Below are 25,300 nucleotides of genomic sequence, written 5' to 3'. Positions count from 1 at the left end.
TCTTAGTGTACAAATGAGCTGGTATCAAGTGGTTGAATGAGTTGATTTAGTTTGTGTTGATGGGTAGGTGTGCATGATTGAACTTGTAGGTTAATGCCTACAACAATATCAAGTGGGACTGAGTTGTTGCCTTTACTAGTAGACATTTAATTTGGTAAGTTGGGAAAAAGCAAATTGAATATCATGGCTAGAGATGTAGAATCTCTTGATGAGCTGGCGTAGTTGCCCAATATAGAAGATGATGTGGAAAACATATCTCAATCAATGGAGACGTTGAAGGATTCCAGAGAGATTTTTGTGCAAAAGTCATGTTGAAGACACCCAAAAGAAGCAATGTTACACCGTTGTTGCGGTGTGGGGGGACACGATGAGTTTTAGATGCAGGAAAAAAGGGCCTTAATTTGGGGATGATGGGGGGACGAATGGGGTGTGGCAATGGTGGTGCGGAGGGGGGGAGGTTGTGTAGTATACATATATGACTGGAAATGCTAATTATGAAATCATGCTTCAATTTAACATACCAATTATAGTTGAATATAGAAAATTGAAATGTGATTCACGAACCATAAGTCAAACTTGAAACTTGAAACTTCATAACCAATAACTATTGAACTTAAAAACATACTCTTAGTAAAACTATTTAACATAATAATGATAATGATAAATGAAAAATCTAAATCATACATAGTACCATGTAAGTCAACCATTGATTACCAAATGACAAAGACGAAAGATTCAAAATTCTTTGTTCAAATATGATATATCATAAAGATGCTCATGATTACAATGAACAGAGTAGCATGAAACCATGAAATAAAAGAATGTATCAGGCCATATCAAAGTGAGTACAATCAACAAAAAGCCAATAATGAGAATGTAAGGGTGGGAGCTCTGTAATCATCCCCTATACCAAAGTCCTCATCACTAGAACTGCTAGACTCCTCATGGGTAAGATCTTGATCCTCCAAAGGAACACCAACTAGCCCTACATCAAGTTTGCTGCATTGTTATCCTCATCAATTTGAGCTAGATACTCTGGCTCTACATCCAATAGTACTGCTGGGGCTCTCCTTGTACTCGCGTGTGTTGTGGTCTTTGAGCCGCAAAAAATCATGTACAAAAAAAAAACTTCTCTGGTCTCTTAGAGTTAAGTCTCTTTCGCTTAGTAGATTGGATAAAGCTATGGGTAGACCAATTCGTGATTGCAGCTGAGGAGCTAGAAACCTAAGATAACAAAGTTCAAAGTTAGAACTTACAAACAAATGTTAATACAATTTGTGACAAATGATAAATGATAAATGATAAATCAATGAATCATAAATCAGTAAAGTAAAACTCTTGAAGTTAAGATTATAAAGGGGTGGAACTACAAACTTGAGAAAAGAATCAGATAGCTAGTGAGGTGATCTTTGACTTTTGTGATCCATGATATTTACACCACAAAATGGGATTCTTTTGTGCCATAGTTTTGAGATCCACCTTTGCAATATCCGCGTATCCTATAAGTTACAAGTTTACAACATAATATTAAAATAAGTTATAACCTATAATTAAAAGAACTTATAATTATAAAGAACTTAGAACACTGAATCAATAATTAATGATTACCTGTAAGACTAGCAAATTCCGACCACTCGGTGCGAATCTCACTAGCAGTCTCCTAAAATCTCTAGAATATTCATGGGATACACTTATTAATCAAAACGATATAAGAAGAATCCCAAAATTTGTATTTCACTTTGAGAGCCTCTACCACTTTATTTTTTATGTTATAGATAGGTGAAAAATGATTAGACATCTGCATCTATATCAGCATATTGATCAACTGATTGAACCATATCTCGCAGAGTTTCAATCAACTATACTAAATCTATAACAGCTATATCAAATATGTCAACTTAAAGCATAAGGTAAGCTAAGTCTATCAATTGTCTTTGGACGACAAAAAGGAAAACGGTGGTAGAGCAGGTCATCATTTGCTCCATGATGCAACAATATAATTACTGCTTTCATCAACATAATTATGAAATCTCCCCAAGGGAGGATCAATACCAGGAGGAATGTTTGCAGCAGGTTCCCACCCTGGCTCATCTGGTTCTTTGGTATTTTTGTTTTTCTTCATGATCTCTTCCTTGCTAATATCTTTGTCTTTAATGAACTTCTTCAGAATATCAAGCTTGGTCCAAATTGTCCGTATAAGTATTGAAGTAGTGCGCTGATCTGATCGCTGATTTATAAATGATGAGAACTCCCTCCTGAAAGTATCATTAACTTGCTATTTGGAATCTCTAAAACTGCTGAGACCTGCATCATTATAAGTTGATGTGTGACTTCGAAGTTTATCTCAGTAAGGTTCCTCATCTTGTCTTGAAAAACTTATTCATTCCTCTATTTGCACAAAAAACATAAAACTTAAGCAGACAAAACAACCCAAAGCTTATTCAATTTGTCAATTATAAGTATCAATGTAGCTGGCCAAAACTTCAATCCAAGACAGACCCGGACGAGATTGACATTATAAAAAATCTGCTCAACAGTTTCAAGAACTTTGCAAATTGAACAAAACAAAGGGAGGACACCAACTAAAGACAAAATGAAGCCAACGACAATTTTTTAAATAAAAGGAGCCAGGTTCAACTGGCTGATGCCACAAAAATGGCACATGGTATTTGGCCAATCTAAAACCCAGCATTGATTTATCCATCTGAGGATCTTAAAATCCTCTCTGAGCATAAGATATATCTGCCTGATAGAAACATAAAAAAGACGGAGATACGTCCTGCCATTTGGGTTGCTGCAAGGAGTCAATATGTAGCATCTTGCACAGGAGGAAGCATTTTGTAGCTTTGACAATCAAGGTTTAAGTCTTCTATTGAGAGGAAGGAATCCCAAACTTATCGCAAATTTCCTCCGAAGACCCAAGATGATTCCTGGATGTCCTCAATCAGAGAGATAGCTCATGATGGCCAAAATTTAGAAGAGCAACTTTGAGTTAGAGAAGGAGGTTTATTGTCTAACCGAAAATCCTGCCACAAAGATCTATCCACAACAGAAAAGGTGGTGGGTCCCCAATAACCTCTATGAGTAATCCTCCAAGGCAAAACCATCCAAAGAGAGTTGAATCTAATAGAGCCAAACACTTTAATATAAAATTCATCCATAAGAAAGTCACAAAGAGACAACTCATTTCAGTTCTTACCTTTTTTAATTTAGATTTTAATATATTGTTTCCTGTCAGTATTTTCCAAGGCTCATCTTCCTGAAGAGCTTTAAATATGCACTTGGAGGCAATAGCAGCCCCATGTGATTTTAGGTCTCTATTTCTTGAATGATCCATCCTCTTAGGCATACAACACCAGTCCCGATTATTAACACGATGCCTTTTTGTTACCCCCATACCATCAGATCATTTATAATCCTTCCTAATCCCATTTAGTTTGTCAGCTTGATAATTTGCAAACAACCAGGTGGAAGACTAATAATTGAGTGAGAAGGTAGTACCTTCTGAACTACTTGTACTTTGCCAGCCAAAGAACAAAGATGAGTGCCATTTTTGGTGTTTTTTTTTCTCTATATTGGCATATATGATATATCTGATCCCATTTTTCCTTGGTGGATGGAGATATAGAAAAAGGTGAACCCATAATATCTAAATATAGTAGAAAGTCCAACCCAAACCCACCCTCTAGATGGTAACCAATTTGGAGTAGCATCCTAAGAGTGTAGACTAATGAGGTGCCACTTTTGACTCGGAGGCCAAACAAAAAATATGCAACCTGTTCAGATCATTATCAAAATTACCTTCTGAAAGCTCAATGAAAAGGGCTATATCATCAGCAAATTGGCAATTTATCAAATCATCTTGAACACAAATAAGGCAGGTACAATTGGAGATCTCAGCAGAATATTGGGGTCTGATAAATTACCATTAACATCAATCATTGTAGAAAAGTTCTACAATCCACCTATAATAAGATATCAATCCACCTATAATATTGTCGAGGTAAACTAAATGCCTTGAACATTCGAAGAACAAAAGGCCACTCAATATAGTGTTTACTTAAGATCCCTGTTTGGCCCACTAGCATGAATCTGCCTTTCCAACTCATTAAGTTTACTCTAAAGCTCATTTTCGCTTTTCCCTATATCCTCGGCCTTCTTTTCCCCAATCAATTGGAACATCTTTCTCCAAAGCTCAATCAAGTAGTCACATCGCTCCCTTGGGCTAGAACCCTGGTTACAAAATATGTAAAAGCATGTAGCCATTCTAAATGCATCAATATTAGCATTATCCTAGAGGAGGGTGGTATTCAACTCATACAATTTCTTGTATTTAGATCTATGATTGTCAGGCATGTCCAGCAGAGTAACGAGACTCGCTGTGAGTCAGTCAAGTTGCTCGGGTCAGCAAGTCGAGTAACCTCAGCCGAGTCACAATCGCCCGTAACCTTGGTTCGGCGGGTCACTTTGGGTGACTCGCCTGACTCTCTTGACCCGACTGACTCGCCTAGCTGACTTGGTGAACTCGGCTAACTCATCTGACTAGCCTGATTTTTTAATTTTGGTTTTAAAAATTTTCTTAATACATTCTAAAATTTACCTTTGTACTTATGTAATTGATGTATATTTATGTTTGTGATCAAATTACCATCTATTTCATGGTGTTATTGTGTCTTTAAGATCTATGAAATAATGGGTACATGTAATATTCTTTAAATCTTAAAAAATCTCTAAATTTCAAGGGTTTTATCACTTTGCCGAGTCTCTCTCGAGTTATGGGCGAGCCTGAGCCGGTTCACGAGTTGAGTTACCCTTGCCGAGTTAGGGTCGGGTCCAAGTCTCTGTTCTATGATATCCAGTCCAATATGTAGGGAGGCAAAAATTGTGTAATGATTAGAAATGGTAGTAGGGGTTACCTTTTTTAATTTTTATTTTTTTAGCAGGGGTTACCTTTACTGGCATACTACCTTCATTTTTCTGAAATGAAAAAAGGGGAATCCCAAAATTGCTTGGTCTTTTATTCTGTGTTGAGAAGTGTAATGGGACACTCATTAACAGATTGAAGGTAGTGGATGGAGGCCACAAACCTTTTTCTTGCTGGAGTTTTCTCATGGAGATTGGACTCTCTAGGGTAAAATCCTTTTGGTGTTCCTTTGTGTGGTTTTATACTTTTATAGTTGTTTAATTGGTTTATACACTATTTAATTTCTCAAATAAATTTGTAGCTAAAGAATTGTAGGATGGGCTCTTCTATTTTGCTTTTACTTACAATCACTTCTTGTTCTTTAAAGATTTATTGATAACTGTTTTTTTTTGCATTTCATATGGCATGTTTAGATGTTTTGCTCACCATCCACCTGTGAATTTTGGGTCCTTATACTTTAGCTAGAGTTTTTCATGTGTGGACTTTAGTTAATGAAATGTTAAATTTTAGTAGAGGGTAAATGGATGGCATTGTCCAACATTCATATTTAAGGCTCACAAATTTCAAAATGACTAGTCATCGATCTAGCAAGTTGTAGCAAAAGGTCTATCTAATCATTCTCCCATGAAATAAAAGCTTTCTTTTCAATAGTTGAAGGTGTTAAATCTTGAGCCCAGAAATCAATGGAAATAAATAACAATAAGGAGTCAAAAAATGAACCAATAAACACCAGATATATCTTGGGAAAACCCTTAAAAAATGAAGGGAAAACCGTAGCCACAACAAAAATATATCTTTATTGATAATGAAATGTTCAAGTGTGCAATATCCTCTACTTGAGGTGAACATATAACAATAGGAGAGACTCTTCACATTATAACCGGAGGTCTCTTGAGATTCCTATAACTCCTATAATTAATTATAACTCTTCGAATATTTATGCCTCAACACATGTGAATGACACATGTCATTTACGTTTAATATTACTGTTGTCCGACGAAATGGGTAGTTAGATAGTTATCGGTGTGAACACGGTTGTGCCGTTTCATTGACACCATTTTGGACATTATAAATGTCGTTAACACATGTATTTTGGCATCATTATCATTGTATGAAATATCATTCTTGTGTATGGGAAGCATTTGATAAATGAATAGTATTTTGCATTGATTATATGTTTCTTTCCTGTTCACCTATGGGCTGAACAAATACAAATTAAACTTAAGTTTCCTTTTCAGTTGAAGATAACAATAACGGTAATAATGTCCAAATTTTGAGAGATAAAGATCTCTATCATAGCTACGATCTTCAACACTCTTTCTTAGGCAGAGAGAGATCTTTAGCTAAATAATCACACAAGACTACAACCAAAATGTAAGCATTTGATAAATGAATAGTATTTTGCATTGATTATATGTTTCTTTCCTGTTCACCTATGGGCTGAACAAATACAAATTAAACTTAAGTTTCCTTTTCAGTTGAAGATAACAATAACGGTAATAATGTCCAAATTTTGAGAGATAAAGATCTCTATCGCAGCTACGATCTTCAACACTCTTTCTTAGGCAGAGAGAGATCTTTAGCTAAATAATCACACAAGACTACAACCAAAATGTAAGCATTTGATAAATGAATAGTATTTTGCATTGATTATATGTTTCTTTTCTGTTCACCTATGGGCTGAACAAATACAAATTAAACTTAAGTTTCCTTTTCAGCTGAAGATGACAATAACAGTAATAATGTCCAAATTTTGAGAGATAAAGATCTCTATCGCAGCTACAATCTTCAACACTCCCTTCTTAGGCAGAGAGAGATCTTTAGCTAAATAATCACACAAGACTACAACCAAAATGTCAGTGATAAAATCTCATCATATAGATCCTATAAAATTTATGGAATCACTCAACATGAAAACTTGTAACAATTACTCATTGTTTACTAATCATGGAATCACTCAATATGAAAACTTGTAACAATTACTCATTGTTTACTAATCATGGAAACACTCAACATGACAGATTTGTAAGACTCGTAGCTAATCCTTTATTCACGAACTCTCTCAATATGAGCTGTCATGGAATCCCTCAACATGACATCCAACTCCTATCACGGAATCTCTCAACGTGATGACATCATGGACTTTCTGAACATGATGTACACTATCGCATATTGAAAGAGTTATCATAGCTGATCTTACAATCTTATTGTTGATTTCACACATAAAATCATATTTGAAACTCTTTTCGAACACAAGTCTCAAGAAACTACTATACTAAAAGCATGTAAAAGAAAACAAGGGTTTTAAATGAGAACTCACTCTCAATCAAAAACAACTCCCTCTGGTCATAACAGATTGATTTCAATCATGTCATGCAACCTCCCTCTGAAGATGAATATTAAATCAGTCTTAAGGAGTATTCCCATCTGTATATAATGTCTTGCAATCATGAAAGTTTAATCAATGCAACCTCCACTTTCACAAAAAATTCCTACCAACCTGGTGATGTAGTTGAGATATCAATGGAAAGAAAAAAAATCTCCAAGCTTGAATCGATGGGAATATACCTGAGCATCTCTGCCAATACTGACATCATTACCACTTAAAAGATATCATTTTGATCATAATACGTGCCAACTGAGTTGACATCGATGTTGGCACTCCATGAAACAAAGCAACGAATGGATGTGAATTAATTGCAAGGACTCAACATCCTCGATGTTGAACATTTAAGCATTTGTCGGTTCATATGATCTATGAAAATAAGCAAAAGAAAATCTTTTAATAAATTTCTTGCCGACCCAAAAAAAAAGTTCTAGTCTTTATAATCTGAAGACTTAATAATATCACACAAAAGAAACTCCTGAAAGAGACTCTTTGGCTTTCGTGCATGAACAAGCAGGTTCACACTGTAGCTCCTTGAGTATCCTGCCTTCAGTACGATAAGAAAAAATCATGCAGTTTTAAATTCTTTATCTACTATTAAGAACGCCTCCTCAATATTGCTGCACCATCCAATGACATTGCTTTTGATATGCCTGCTCAAACTAGAAATTAGGAAACAACAATAAAATCAAAATCGAAGTCTTTGACAGCGATTGTATACAACACATATTAAAATATCTTAGATTGCATATAAAGCTACTAACACGATTGCTATTGTCATCTTACACTGAGACCACTGTTGGCAGATGATTAAAAAACAAAAAAAACTAAAAAAAAACTTAATGGTCCAACCAGACATTATAGCTGATAAAAGATATGAATGTGGAAGCCATAAAATACAATGAAGTCAAACCCAGAAAAAATAACAAAGAAAACCAACTCAACAAAAATCGTGCGAGGATGAAGCTACCAATAACAAGACTGTTTCCTTGTATTCTGATCAATCCGACTTTCTTGAAGTGATACTTTACTCTAGACAACCACATGCATCATAAAATTGAGGCAAAGCATAAAGGCCACAACCCAAGTGCCCAACACAGTCACGGAAGGTAGAAAATAGGTATGCTCTTGCACACATGAAGCCGGGTGATAAAGTATTTCCAGATTCTCAATAGGGATAAAACCCTTATCATAATATATGCATGCAATAGAATGAGACACAACCAGAGGTAGAAAAAATTAAAACATAGATTCCTTTCATTGCTGTTATCACAACTAGGCTCTGATACCATGTTAAATCTTGAGTCCAGAAATCAATAGAGATAAACAATAATGAGTCAAAAAATGAACCAATAAACACCAGAAATATCCTGGGAAAACCTTCAAGAATGAAGGGAAAAACCCAGCCACACAACAAAAATATATCTTTATTGATAATAGAATGTTCAAGTGTGCAATATCTTTTGCTTGATGCAAATATATAACAATAGGAGAGACTCTTCACATTATAACCAAAGGTCTCTTGAGATTCCCGTAACTCCTATACTTAATTATAACTCTTCGAATATTTATGCCTCTATGCATGTGAATGACACATGTCATTTACATTTAATATTACAAATTAAACTTAAGTGTCCTTTTTAGCTGAAGATGACAATAACAGTAATAATGTCCAGATTTTAAAAGATAAAGATCTCTATCGCAGCTACAATCTTCAACAGAAGGAAACCCTTGCTTTGGAGTCTCTTAATTTTTGAATTTTTTTCTAAACCCAGATATTAAATGTTATGTATTGTAAATTCCCAAATAGTAAATTTAGCCTGCATTCAAATCTTTCTTTTAATTGAAAAAGTCTATGAAATGTCATTTGTGAGCAATCCAATAAGTATTTGGCTATTGGGCATAATATGAAGCTCCGTAAAATCATTGGAGATGAATACAAAGATCTTCATGGGAGTAATGAGACCAATGTTGAGCTTGTTTTGACTACCAATTTTACATGACAACCTGGATATCAATAGTAGAAGTCAACCATGAAATACCAGGAGTCAGAACTTAGAAATTCAAATTAGATTTTAGTATTTTACATCAACAATAGAAGCCAACAATGGTATAACAAGTGCTACAGCTTACAATTGCATAATTGATGTCCATTGAATATATGAGCCCGAGTCTTTAGTATGAGGAAAATTTGACATATGCTTAGCATGTCCTTTTATGGAGCTTTAAGAGTGATGTCTTTACCCCATCCAAGGTGAACACCTTGAGGGCCTTTTCAGAGTTGAATATACCTGAAGTTTTTGTTCTAAGCGGAAACAATTTCAATAGAAAATGGTGTACTTTTTATAATGTAAGGTGTAGTTAGAAAACCTGGACTTGGCCAAAACTTGGCAAGCCCAACAAATGTGACTTGAGCAAGTAAAAGTTTGGTAAGAGCTTGATAAAAAATTTACAACTTAAAACATTCCTTAAATTTTATTAGAAACATTTTTTGGCAAAATTCAGTGATAAGATGTATCAAATGAGTCCACAAATGAGTTAAAAAGTGTTTTTATTAAATTTGATTGATTTGATTTCTAATTGAGTGGAAAGCTCCATTCTCATGTGGAATCCTAATATAACATTGAGCTGACAACTACTATGTATTTATGATAATTGTCTTTGAACACCATTATGTTTCAGCATAATTAATAAACTGCATATTACAACATTTTACATCTTCCTCTTCTCTAGCTAGTAAAACTTTGTCAGAGGCTCTAAATTTTTAATAACCACATTTGAATCTTGAATTTTGCTAGTATGATATTTCATTATTAGTCAATGAAATTATGACACTGATTAAATTAGTTCTCTAATTTTTTGATTTTGGTTTTTACTTTTAAACCCTCTCACAATCAAATTTCTTATTTGACAGGAGATCCCAATAATTAGTGAGGGATTGGTAAAAGAGATCCCAATGGTTTTGACTCTTGAGTGGTAGTGTTGGCAAGCTGCAAAAGGCGTTAGATGTGAGAAAATCCCAATGGTATAGGCCCTAGGTTGTGCAGAGTTATGTGCCTGATTTTTATATTTCTTTTGACACGTCTGGGCCTTTCTTTGTGCAGCCAAGTTTTTATCACAGAATCGCAGAATTTTTGAGAGAAACTTGCCACACAATTTGCTTGTTTTTAGTTGAAAAACTCATTGGGCAAAAAACCTCACCAAGTGCTCTTAGAAATTTGCATTTATGATGTAAATATTGCGTGACGTGCATTCATATTTTTTCTCGACTCTTTGGCCAACATCCAAATGGAGACCTTTAAAGATGTCCATTTCTACTAAAATCCTAGTTGTAGCTGTCGGCAAATGCTTTTGAGTTTCTAGAGATAGAGAATTTGATTTTCCTATAAAATCTCCAATACGTTTCAAAGTGGAGTTCAGGCATAAATGTGGAGGATTCATACAAGGTATTCTTAAAACTGCTTTACTGTCTGAAATCGAATACATTTAAAAGCTGATTCTTATAAGCTTTCTTAAAATTCAAACATCTATTTGTACATTCCTTTTTTAAATATCCTGCATACACAAGCTACTGTTACTTCTCTCTGGTCTATCTTCTCTAACCGGTTCTCCCCTTTCATGTTGATGCCATCATTCCCCCTTGGTTGCTGGCATTTGCCTCATTTACTGTCACAAATATGTTAGTAGGAGTCAAGGTGGCTTATCGGAATTAAGCTGCTCTCTGAATGTTACATACTTCTCCTCTCTGATTTTATTACGTTGCATGCTGATCAGTTACAGTATTATTTGCAATCAGGCTAGTAATTAGTCTAAGCCTAAACCATGCAATGAATATGACACTATTTTAATTACTTAGACTTGGAACCTTATCTTATATTGTTCAAAAGATTGATTAAGGTTGTTGAATGATTAATTGCCCAACACCTATGGCTCATAGTTATGACAAGGTTTTTGTGTTATTTCACAATGTTTATCAAGATGTGAAATGCAGACATGTAGAACTGTATTCAGGCTAGGGCAAGCATCTGTCTTGCAATGTATATATGGAGTCCAATCCAAGGGTGCATTACAGAAGCTTTGATGTTAATAGGTTGAATTCAATGTTGGTGTGAGTTGACTCTAAGGTTTATGTGTTCAACAAACTTTAACTTACAGAAACTGTAAGAAATCGTCCAGAAAAACTGCAAGCTCATGTTATGATACCTGAATTTGTATAACAAAATTTACTGGATGTGAGGTTCTCCCATAAATTGCAAGGGTTGCATTGCAGACTCTATAAATGTGGTCGGTGGTGCTGAAAACTGAGAATTTGCTGGGATTGGTGTGGAATATTTAATAAATAGTAAAACAATTAATCTGTAATAACTGGAAGGAAAGAGGCACGATATACTTAATAGTTGTTACTCCCAAATTGCATGATGACTTGGTGATTCAGGGTTTCAATTACATGGGCATATTATTGTTATGATCATGGCACTTTGTAAGACATTTGATTGACTTCGGGAATTAAGTTTGCTAAGATTTTTATTTAACCCATTTAGAGGAGGAATTGGAAGTAAGACTAGCTTAACTACTGAAAGCATGTCTTATTTGGATCTATATTTATTTTTGATTGGTAATTCAAAACTAGCTTTTGACTAGAAAGTATTAGAAAATGGACACACAGAAGTATGCACTGAGTGAAATATTTATGATGAAATGACTCGTGGGCCTAATTATGATGTATATATTTAATTTTGGAGGTAAGTATTGTTTGAATTAGAATGGTAGTATTCATTTTTGTTGAGATAAGTAAAACTTTGCCCAGCTGTTATGGTTTCTTTCTTCAACAACTATTATGATTAGATTCTGATTATCTTTTTATTTTCCTTTTGCATCACCTCTTTCCTTTTTCTCTAATAGACATTCTGAATACAGCTGACTGCTTAAGGTGCATAACGTTATGATATTGTAGTGTGATACTATGTTGAGCTATTGGTAAATTGCTAGTTTACTGCTCTATAATCTAATTCATTGGTTGTATGTTTATTTTCAGGCTCTATTCTGGCAACAGCAAAACTACTATGGTGTTGACTTGACGCCATTGCATGGATCTGCTTTTCATGGCTATTTTTCTCAGGTGTGATTCTCAGTTTACCTACAAGGTGAAAGGAGCACTTGTAGTTTTTATTGCAGAAAAAACCCAATTCGCTCTTGTTGTACAAGCAAAACAATGAAATAAGAATGGTCATGGTTCAAATCCATTGTACTTTCTGAGTGACCTTCAACAAAATCTATATCAACAATCAATTACCTGAACAGTTCTGCATTTTTAACTAAGTTGCTAATTTTGGTATGGGTATAGGCTGTGTTAAAAGGTTCGCCGAATTTTCGGCATCAGGTTCAAAACTCGGCAAACCCATAAAAATAAAATAAAAATCGTAAAATTTCGCTTAAAATTTGTACCGGTATAAAGTAGCTGCAGTTTAATGAACAAATATATTGTAGGGATTTTTAGGGTTTTCGGCAATATTTTCTAATAAATAAATGTTTTCTAGTTACTGAAAATGCTTGAGTTTGGAAATTGTTTTTGAATGACGAGTAGGGCAAACCAAGGGGACACTGTTTCCGTGTGGGGTCTAGACTCTACATTGCAACCTCTGTGAAATTGTGTGTGTTGTTCTGCTAGTATTGCCGCCCACCATTGTTCTGCACCCTCGCCCGCCATTGTTTTGCATCGTCGCCCACCATTGTTCTTCATAGTCGCCATGCCATTGTTATGCACTGTAGTTCTCCAAGTATGCTAAGAAATCGTCGTCGCCATTCTCTACACCAAATTAATCGCTTTAATCTCCAATCCAAAATTGTATCATTTCCATAACCGCTTGAACAAGAGGGCCTACTTTTAATAGTAATATTTGTTTTATTTGATTTTAGGTTTAGGTTGTTGTCCATGTAATTCATCATTATCTATCTACAAAAGTATTAATATTTATAATATTGTAAGTTTGTTTGTGTTTTCTTTATTTATTATTATATTATTTTATTCTTAAAAGTTTTAGTTTGTTCAAAACTTTAATATAATGTATATATATATTTATTCAAACATTAGTATTTATAGTTTTAGTTGTGTAGAAATTAGTATGATCATTTATGTATACTCGTCAATAGTTTTATTTATTATTACATTATTTTTATTAGTTTTAATCTGTTTATACTGTATAGTACATAAAAAATAAAATAATTATTATAGTTTTATTTTTTGATTTTAAACTATGACAGTTTAGTAGTTTTGTTTTGCTTTTAAAATTTAATATTCTATTTAAAATATTTTATTCCTTATTGATGTCTATTAAAATTATTCTTGTTTGTAGATAATTATAGTAGAATTTAATATTTATTTATTTCACATTATAGAGTTCAAAACAATTGTTTGATATATTTTGTTCTAAATTTAATATTGTATTTTTTTCTTTTTGAAGTCTAATAAAACTATTTTAATTTGTAGATAATTAAAATAGAAGTTAAGATTTACTTATTTTACATTATAGAGTTAAAAATAATTATTTGATATATTTTATTTCAATATTTTTAAAATACAGTACTGGAGAGCTGTTTTGTTTTGTAGGTTTGAAATGAACCGTTGGTTGTATGAAACTCATAATTGTATAAAAATATTCACTATTATCTTGTATTACCCCCCCACCCCCCTGAGCTATAATTGAAGATTATTATAATTATCGTGCAAATATGACTATTGATTATCAGTCATGATGGGCACTAAATTGGTCTGTTTATGTCCTTGTTACAACTTGGGATAGTCACAATTTATAGAGATCATATAAATCAAGTGCTATGTGCCATACTACAAGACATATCGACCAATTTACAGTGACAATTTTCTCATTATAAACTTGATTTAATTTCCAGAAAAATGAAAGTACAAATAGGAATTGTCGTTGGATTGCATTCATTACAAGTTTATGTAGTTATGCTCAAAATCTTGATCTGAGCCAGAGTCTTCTTGTCCACTCGTTGATGAGAACTCCTCTTGTTAGTATGCTTCCACAGTGCACACCTTGTAGTAACCATCTCCTTCATTCCATGCTTGACCTGTGACGACCTTAAGACTCGTTGACATCGAATATTTGCACCCACTTTGCATTTTCGAATACTCAACCACTCCACACTTGTGTCGAACACCCGCCTGTTCTCACATCCACTATGCCAGATCATCCTACCATCTCAGTAGAGATACTGTCAATTGTTGTTTTCTTCTAAAGAATAAAGGTACAGAGCGCTTGATAGTTTTTTCCACTCTCCTTGCTTATGTGTTGTTGCAAATGTGACACCCAAAAGACTCAATCCACCATAGGAACACTCTCCTAACCTTAAGACCATTTATTAATGGCGTCAAGGCATTTAGCATGTAAGGTTGCCGTCTAATGCCCTTGCTCATACAAGCAACCGAAATCCCCAGCTACCACTAGTTAACAAAAATGCATTTGTAAAGCTACATTCTCCATCTTCGATGTGCCCACCCCTTACAAATTACGTCCTTACATACTCACCCAACCATTAACATATTCCATAAACCAACATACGCCCAAAGTAACATCTAGCTATATTTAGGATGTCCGATTCTTGTAGCCTGACTTATTTACGTTCCAGTTGCGCCCACTATTGTTTGTCTTATGTGCCTTCCACATGGGCATCTCCTAGCACATCACAACCCACTCATCCAACAACTCAATCCTATTTTCAACCAATCCCTTAACCATCTGACTAGTTCATCCTTCTCGGGGATGCAACTTGAAGGCTAACACTTCAATATATTTATGGCCTTAGGTTGGGGACATTACAGTCCGCCCCCATTGAATTTGCTTGTCCTCAAGTGGGTTCGGTTCTAATTGCTGCAACAACTCCTCCGACTCCCATTTTGCATCCTCATGGGGTATATTTCTCCATCGCACTAAATATTCCCTGATGTTTCTTTTGCAAAACATCCATTCCCTCTTTGTCTAAAATAGCCTCGAGAATTAATATACGTTTTACTTCATCATCGAGTGGGTGAAACTCTGCTAAAGGAATCACATTCTGCCCAATTGCCTATTTGAGTCGAGACAAATGGAATACATTATGTACCTTACTGCCCGCTAGTAATTCCAACTCATAAGTCACTTCTCCAACCTGCTTGATCACCTTAAAGGGACCATAACAACGTGGCTTCAGCTTCTCCGCTCTGCTCCTCTTAAGAGAGGATTGCCTATAGAGTTGTAACACGAGATACACCATGTCTCCCACATCAAAAGAATGCTCTACCCTTTGCTGATGTGCATACTGCTTTTTCTGGTTTTGAGCTTTTCGCATATTGTCCCCGAGTGATTTCATGATGTCTTGGGTTTCTTGTAACAATACCTTCGATTTGGGTGTTTTGCTGTCACTGAAGAGCAAGTGTAAGAAATTTGGTTCATCATAACCGTAGAGGGCCATGAAAGGTGTCATCTGTATGCACATGCAGTGCGTTGTGTTATAACAATATTCACCAATGTGTAACCACTTCACCCACCCCTTTTGTTGTCTAGCAACATAATTGCGTAAATAACCTTCTAGCCATTTATTCACTACCTCTGTTTGACCATCAGTTTGTGTATGATATTTATTGCTTGGGGTGAGTTTTGTGCCAAATAATCTGAAAAGTTCTTGCGAGAACGAGCTCATGAATATGCTATCACCATCACAAACAATGGTTTGTGGTAACCCATGTAATTTGAAAATCTCCCTAAAGAAAATTCTAGCCACTTGGACCATTGTGTGGGTGGATTGAATAGCTATGAAGTGAGCAAATTGGGCTAATCGATCCGCCACTACGTAAATACAATCTCTACCCTGCACCTTGGGTAAGCCTGTGATAAAATGCATTCAATGTTGTTTTGCTTCTGTTCGGCAATGGGTAAAGGCTGCAATCACCCACAAGGATAGGGGTGTTCATGTTTATTTTGCTGGCAAATTACACCCTCCATAATATGCTAAATCACATCCATCTTGAGTCCTTTCCAAGCAAACCAATCCCTCACCTACATATAAGTCTTAAAGTAGCCCTGAAGTCCTATCATAGGTGAGTCATGAAAAGCTCTAAGGATTTTCTGCTACATCATAGAGCCTAGTGTTCCCAAAATCATAGATTCGAAATCCAAGTGCTTGCCAATTCTGTGATAGGATCCCATCAATTGTGGCCAACGAACAAGAATCACCTTGATTCCCCTGCACTTTAGGCTGCACTACACTCAAGCAGGTTGACCTTCACCTCAAACATTGATTGTTTAGTTCAGCACTTTTCTATAGCGAATTTAAGCTTTGTAATTCTTCGGCTGACAAGGTCTTTGAACTTGATTAATATGGAGTTATGTGATAGTTTGAAATGAATGTTTTGTATAAGGTTTTTTAAGAATGGATTTGAGGTTTGTAAGAAGGAAGTTATAGATTTTCTGACTTCAAATATAAATCCAATACTTAAATAATAAAAAGACCAATGCTTTAACTTATTTGGGCAACAGAGCAAACTACAATAAAGATTATAAGGTACAATTCTGTAATGTTCTATGCACATATACTATAAATAGTTTAATAATCAAGATGCGATGGATCAAATATATATACGAAATTCTAAACTAGTCCAGATCGCACTTTAACTCCTGAGGTCTAGGAGACAGACTGGACACAGATACAGTAACCATTAAATATTTCACAATATCTGCAATGTTAGAGTTTAAAATGCCATAGATGACCTCGGCCACTTATCTGACAACGTTTGATAAAGCAACACTACGACGACTGTGTAGTCATGGCAGCATCACTGGGTGCATAAAGTCACTTTTGATGTGGAGTCCCTATAGATTTCTCTTGCCGCTTTTGAAGCTTCTTACTTGAAATCGCACCTCCATACTATATGATGTGGAGTAGCTGACCAATTCTTTTGAACACCCAATGACACGTGATATTGTTTTCTTTGTTATTTTCACTTATTTGTACATTCTTGTTAATATTATGATATCAATGCTACCGTCCATCACTCGGGTCCTCTAAAAACTGTTGATTCATATTCCTCACTATCTCTGCAAACTCTGTCAAGGCAATAGTATCTTCCCATGTCTTATTATAGTCTTGATCCTGGGCGATATCTGGCCTCTTGGGATTGACCAGGATTTTAAAATATATTATAACTTGATTGCATAATTTGAATTGACTTGGAAATGTTCGGGCTGTCTTTCACCATATCTCGAGTAACATTCTCCAACATATCCTGGAAGGCAAGAACCACTTGTTTATCTGTGGATAACCTCTTGGGTGTTTTTGGTTTATCATAGTTAGGCTCATCGTTTCCTTTAAATACTTGGCATTGACGCCAGATTTATGTTTCTGCGTATATATCTATGGACTAATATATTTTATCCGCTGGTTTGTGTTACTTTGTTATCGATTCTTTCCTTTCAAATTCCTTTCACTGTTGCCATATAGTTTTGATGGACATATCTTCGATACTTAAGATCCTATTTTCAGACAAGTTTTGTACCATTGGTGGTTTCTTCTGACAGAGATTGGCAAATAGTTATTTACTATGCTCGATGCCACATATTTTCATGCTATCGAACAGAGACTATAATTACTCTGTTGCCTGTCTTATATGTGTATCTCCAGCCCCATATAACATCTCCTTTAGCCCTGTCAGATTCAATGTATGCATCTCTCCAATGGAGTATTAAACTAATTAATCTTTGCCTTCTCAACAATAACTTGGAGTCCATTTAATGTTGTTATTAATCTCTTTGTTTTGGTCCTTTGAACAATGTCTGGTGGGAACATTTCATTCTCTCCGTTTATATATTCCATCAAGTCTTCATGGCTTGGTTCCAGCAAACATGCAGATATTTAGGCTCTAGCAGTGGGTTCTATAATTCAAAAGGTTGACCATACATCTTTTCTTGGATCCTATGTATCAGAAGAAGTACGTTTGTTTAGAGAAGCCATCAATTTAGTCAGAGACATCTCAATCTGCTATATGAGTTTTTAGTTCACCAGATTGGATACATTCAAACATACACCGAAGATTGGATGCATGATTTTCTAACTCCTGTAGCTCACCCCTCAGAGTTTGTATTTTCTAATGCAAGCAACTTATTGCATAGTTGAGCAATGCTACCATCATCAGGCTTTTTGAAACACTTTGAAGCCATTTGCAATATCATGTGTCAACATGTCCCCTGTCTTCTCAGTGCAGGAGATTCAAGTCTATTTTCAATGGTCTTTGTAAATTGTGGTTGTATCATGATTGCTTTAGTTTTTTGTCTTTTAGATTATACCACAGACTCAATTGCAGATACCTTCTTAGTCTGATGGTTTGTGAAGTCTTTGTACAATATGGATATTGATTACTTTAAAATGTAGATAACTCACTTAGTAAGTGATGATTTGCTACTTTATAGATATTTGACATCAATGATTGCCTTCTCTGCAGTCTTCAACATCAGAAATGGAGGCCCTGAGTTTTCCCAGAAAATAGGGCTCCATCAGCGGTTCTTTTTGGGGACATATGCCCCTTGTAGACATAATGAGACTCCAGCTAACTCTAGAGAAGCAGACTGAGCATCCATGCTTAACATCATGCAAGGTGAAATTGGGTGGTGTCAAACCCCCCCAAAAGTGAACATTGATTCTTCCCTCTATCAAATACCCGATTCTGGCCATGGAACACTTCGGGTCTCCTGCATATGATATCACATCGTTCCTTAGTACAATCTGATTTATTAGCAAGTTTCAAAAGACAACCGTCACATGAGATGTGCCTTTGTATCATCTCCTTGGTTTGCCGCCTATTTTTCAAACCTGCATTAGGTGTATCATCATTATTAATAATGCTTACTGTTGCTACGTCATCAATCCAAATTTTGGTATATGCCTTATGTTTAGCCTCTGAGAAATCATCAATTGCATTGTGGTCCTTGCTGAATGGAACATCCCTACGCATTTGATCAGCCCTACAAATAACTAGATTAAGTTCTTCCACTTGGATGTCCTCATAATGCTTGGCTAATTCCATCTCATTACACAACTCTTGCTCATAGGACGAACTGAAAGACATCTCACCTTCTGAATGCATTTAAAGAGTTTCATAAACTTCATTAGGCCTGCTATCTTGGTTATGATGCTGATAGACTTGATTGTATAGAAAATCCTCTTCAAACAATGGATTTGAGAACATAGTGGACTCATACACATCTTCATCTACTACCTCTTCAAACAATGGATTCAGGGTTATAGAGAATTCAGGCATGTCTTCATGAGAGCTTTCATTTGATTCATCAAATGTTTCATCAACAAGACTAATATCTTCATTGATATTATCTCCTGAAACTTTCTTATGTTCATACACCGTATGCAATTCTATTTCATCTTCGCTGTATGATTCCTGTGAATTGCCATCTCCTTTATCCATAGCCCTTGAGAATGTACTAATCCATCAACTTGCTTACTATGGTGAATTGAGAAAAAATTTGGACAATTTCCATCAACATGTTCCTGATATTCCAGATCTAACAAGGCTGAAATTTTTCCACACTAAGAGAGTCATCCTCTGTATTTCTACTTTTGCTATCAATTGTTGTCATGCAAATGTCATCATAATCGAATTTCCCCTCACATTGTAGATTTCTTCTCCATTCCAGTCTGAAACATCATTTGACTCATGTAACTTCAGTCCTGCATGTATTGTCCTCTGCAACCAATTCATTATCCATGAGTTTTAGAAAGATAAAAGAAACTGATGCTCGTATAAGATACCTAGTTCTCGCATTCTTTTGAGATGATTAGAGGATGGACGTTTGCATTCTGAAGGAATTTCTTGATAGGCATTAAACATTTTCATGAAGAATTGTACTGCAGATTCTTCTACTTGTTTTTCTAAGATAAAAAATGCATCCGAAGGAGATATAGAACCTAAACTTTCATCCTCTTTTAATATTTGAAAGAGAAGCTTGAAATCTAGGTCATTTGGCAAGGTTCCTATGTCATGAAACTTTTGTTATGAATTCCATGCGTGGAGGCATGATGTCTAAAGGTACTTTCTGAAAAATATTCATCATCCTTATAATCAAATGTGTTGCAGATTTGCCTTCATATCTTTCAAAATTGAAAAATGCATCTAAAGGGTGTATGCGTGTTTCCTCCATGGTGTAACTTAGATCCCCTTCCTGTTCATAATAAATATTCTCCATAGTAAATAATCAAATCGTTTCCTAACGAGTTTTTCCCAGCAGAGCCACCAACTGAAATTTTATTGCATAGAGTTACCACCTCTTTTGAGGAATGTATTGATTTGTATTGATCTGCTGGGTTCTTCCTTCTAGCAGAGTCCGCTTCCAAACAAATTGATACAACTGATTTCTGATCTGCGAAATCTGAAAGTCTGGGTAACTTCACAATACTTATTGTGAGCAACTTTGCCTAGCAGAGTCACCAATTTGTTGGTTCGCAAATCCACAGATTGGAAATCCAAGCTCCTTCCAATTCTCCTATAGGATCCCACAATCAGCTTTGGCCAACGAACGAGAATCACCTTGATTCCCTTGCACTTTAGGGTATGCTACACGCTGGCAGGTAGACCTTCACCTCAAATGTTGATTGCTTGGTTGAACACTTTTCTATAGTGAATTTAAGCTGTGGAGTTATTCGGATGGCAAGGTCTTTGAACTTGATTAATATGGAGTTATGTGATAGTTTCAAATGAATGTTTTGTATAAGGTTTTTTAACAATGGATTTGAGGTTTGTAAGAAGAAAGTTATAGATTTTTTCACTTGAAATATAAATCCAATACTTTAGTGATAAAAAGACGAGTGCTTTAGCTTATTTGTGCAACAGAGTCAACTACAAGGAGAATTATAATGTACAACTTTATAATGTTCTATGAACATAAACTATAAACAATTTAATAACCAAGAGGTGATAGATCAAATATATATGCACAATTCTAAATTAGTCGAGATTGTGCTTTAACTCCGAAGGTTGGGTAGACAGAGTGGACACATTCAAAAACAATTTGGTTCCCAAAACTGTAGATTGGAATCCTACGAGTCTTGCCAGCTTGATGCTGGGATATCCAACCGGTTATGGCCAACTTGACAGGATTGATCAATTCGATCTGAATCCTTTGCGCTTTTGGCTTTGCAAAACCAAGGTAGGTGTACCTTATCTTGGGCAACAACTTAGATCCAATATACTTAAAGTAGATTGATTAGAATTGGGATGAAAGTTTCCTTAAATGGCAGGAATTGTAGAAAACTATAAACTTGCAAATTGTGAACTAAGAATAAAAAATGAATAAATGAATAAATGAATATTTTTAAATAAGAATAAGTATGGATTAAAAGAAGTAAATATATATAAAATTTTTTAAAAGGAAAGATATGGAATAATTGCCAACATGTGGATTATGAACTATGAATAATATAAAGACCAGTGCGAAGGGTGATAGAGTCAGTATTATAAGTTCAATTACAACATTATAGAATTCTACACACATCAATTATAAACAATTTAGTAATCAAGATGCGACATATCAAATATATGGACACAATTTTAAAATAGTCTAGAATGTATTTTAAATCCTATGGTTCAGAGACAAACTAGACATAGATTCAGAAACAACGAAATATTTCTCAATATCTATGATGCTCGATTTTAAAATGCTATTATTGATCTTGTCCACTTATATATCATATAAATTATTTATAGGATTTTAAAAATAATTATAAAGGATGAAACTATATAATATTTCAACTCTAAATCTTCATGCAAATAAAATAAAATAAACATTTCTTACTGATAATGCCGGAAATGAAAATTACCCTGGAGACACTCCTTATAGATGATCCATCCAATGTAGTTTGACTCCAGAATCACATAAAAATTTATTCAATAATCCAACATCCACGAGCTTTGCTCAATCATTCAATCTTCGCTAATAGAAAAACAAAATATATCAAATGTGCATGTATTGTTTTGGTATGTAAAATTTGTAAGAAAATTGTATGTGAATTTGAATTATATATATATTTTGTTTTCACTTCTCATATTTATAAATGAAGAAGAGGCGTTCATCTCTTCACAAAGCAACTCATCCTTTCAAAACTAATAACTAATTGAGATGCTTTACCATATGTGATTTTATACCAATGGGACATTAGTTTATTTTAAACATATGTATAGGGTTACGGGGATATTTCTTCTATCGTTAGGTATCATCCCGGTATATGTAATAGGCTCACAACATATATTTTCCATGCTCCAGACATTTTGTGACCATTCTCATGTCTTTGGAATACTGGTATAAAAATGGGCACGTCATTGCATGGTGCAGGTAGTGTTGGGGATTTATTGGGTTCAAATTTCTTCCTCTATTATATGGATGCATAGATGCTGATTCAATCAATCTGGCTTCAAAAAAGCATTCATTAGGTGCTTGCAGTATTCAAACTCTTAAGTCTGAATGCGGCTCTTCCAAGCTGCAACAAATACGCAATAACATTAGATACTAATAGTAAGATATTGATTGGGGAAAGATAGCTCACGAAGCCCTGTAGTTTCTTCCGGAATATATCTATGCTTTTCCAATGCTTCTGAGACTCAACGTTTCATCTCTATGCATTTTTGACTACCATTTCAATGTGATTCTGACTTGGATATTCGCATTAATTTGTATCAGGTTGATTTCATGACAACATAGGGGTATCATGGATAATGTTACCATGGAGTCCTCTTCTATGAACCTGAACATTCAACTAATAGTGATTGACCCTCATCATCGCGGACCATGCCATTTGCAAAAGAAAATCTTTAATCTAACAAACTTCTCCTTCAGAATCTGGGTCTGTTATGAAAACATAACAGAGTGGAGCAAGGACATTATTCATCCCCTGAAAATCTAACATTGTTTCTGCCGTTGTCACTTGATGCTTATTTCAACCAGGAAATCACTAAGGTTGTTGCCTAGAATGTTAATTCCATAACTTTAAATCATACTGATCTGATTACAGATCATATGGATCTGTTCTTGCATTAATCCTTTCTGAAGTCATTATTTAAATTAACTTATCCTCTTAATAGGTATCAGTGCCTATCTTAAACAAACTAGTTTTAGAACTAACTAATCTCCTTGGTTAGTTTAGGTACTAACCTATTTAATTGCTTGGAAGGTCGTTGATTTTAGGAGATTAGTCAAAGCCAACTTTGGAAGGGACATGTCCTTTGTAAGGACATTCCCCTTGGTTCTATACTTATGTAGGGAGTGGTTGAAGTTTAAGGACGCACAATTATTAGAAGTCTGCTCCTTGATCAACACTGCCCTCAAGACTATTCACAGATAATAGAACATTTCTAAAATTATACTTATTAATTCGCTCAAGTCTGAACATTGAAGATCATACTCTGCAAGTATAAGAAGAAGGTATAAACTAAGTCTGATTTATTACAGAATTTGTAGAAACTTTACATGGTATGAAAGCTCTAGTGGTCAAACTTAGGCTTTGCAAATTAAATAATTAGACAATATATATCTAGCATCATTCTCCTATCTTCAATGGCATACACAATTAGATCCGAGGAAATGTTTGATAAGAAAGAACACTTTGATGCTTGGAAATTCAGAATCAAGATGATTCTTGAAGAAAATGATGTAAAACAATTTGTTGATCCAGCATCCAGACAACCTGCTGTTGAACCTCATAAAACTATCTGGAGTAAAGAAAAATAGGAAAGCCATACAAATCATATTAGATGGAGTGAAAAATGAAATAGTACCCATGCTAACGAAACATCAAACAACATTTGATATGATGAATGCATTGTTAAATACATATGAGGTTAACAATGCAACTAGAGTTCTCACACTAAAAAGACAACTAAATCATAGACAAATATAGAAGGGAGAATTGATGAATTCTTACATCCTAAGGGTTGCCAGTCTAAGAGATGAACTTGCAAGCATAGGAACCATCATTAATGACATGGAACTAACACTGATGGCTATAGATGGATTATCAAATTCATGGGAAACATTTGCACAAGATGTAAGTGCCAGAGAGAATCTTCTTGACTTCAATAGACTTAAGGGAGGTTGTCTTCAGGAAGAACTTCATGTTCTTAACACAAATTCCTATGAAGGCAAGAAGAACCACTTCAAGAAGAAAAAGGGTAATCAAAAGAATGACAAACCTAAGAAAGCTCTATCCAAAATAAAATGCTTTAGATGCAAAAAGTTTGGACACTACAGATCTAATTGCCCTGAGAATTCTAAACAACAAGTGAACTATACAAACATTACTAGGAAAGAAGATAACTATGATCCTAAGAATCGTGTATTATATTCGGCACTATCAAATGAAGTCTCAAGTAAGGTATGGGTGATTGATAGTGGATCATCTTGACATGTTACAAGATACAAAGAAGCACTAGACTCTATATCAGAAAAAATTAATGGTGAAGTCACTATCGGTGATAATTCAACACATTAGTCAAAGGAATTCAAAATTGCACCTTGGAACTAAAGTCGAGTAGTTCTCTTCTTCTCAAAGGAGTACTCTATGTACCAGGAATAAAAAGGAATCTAATCTCGGTTACAACACTTGAAGGTGATGTGCATAATGATTCATGGATGATAAAGTAATCATTCCGGCTAAGAACAACTCATTTAAGAAAGAAAATTTGATTGGTCAAAGAAAGGGGCACTTGTATGAATTAAATTCAGAACCTAGTCGACACATTCAAGCCTTAATTCATGAAGCTGCTGATATAAGCAAATTATGCCACAAAAGATTAAGACATCTAAATTTTAAAACCTTATCTACCATGGAGAAGATGTTTATTGCTTTACCTAAGTTAAATAAAGATCATTCAAGCATATGCAAAGGATGCGCTCTGGGTAAGAACACCAAAAGTCCATTTCATGATAGCATTAGAA

At 34.9% G+C, this 25,300-nt stretch overlaps 1 protein-coding gene across 3 annotated transcripts in view; it reads left to right on the top strand.

The window, feature by feature from the left end:
- Positions 1 to 25,300, top strand: part of LOC149534939 (putative histone-arginine methyltransferase CARM1) — a 305,777-nt gene that overhangs the window by 113,368 nt on the left and 167,109 nt on the right. For all 3 annotated transcript variants that reach the window (XR_016356983.1, XM_089804488.1, XM_089804487.1), the window contains exon 10: positions 12,346 to 12,429. Coding sequence is in view for 2 of the 3 variants with exons in the window: in XM_089804488.1 (XP_089660614.1) it covers positions 12,346 to 12,429 (84 nt within the window). In the remaining variant the exon portion in view is untranslated. The remainder of the gene's footprint in view (positions 1 to 12,345; positions 12,430 to 25,300) is intronic.

The sequence above is a fragment of the Cupressus sempervirens genome, chromosome 10 (assembly GCF_028749045.1).
Source record: "Cupressus sempervirens isolate cs-2001-9-10 chromosome 10, ASM2874904v1, whole genome shotgun sequence".
NCBI classification, from domain to species: Eukaryota; Viridiplantae; Streptophyta; class Pinopsida; order Cupressales; family Cupressaceae; genus Cupressus; species Cupressus sempervirens.
The sequence above is the reverse complement of the archived record's forward strand: the minus strand, read 5'-3'. Positions and strand labels throughout refer to the sequence as shown.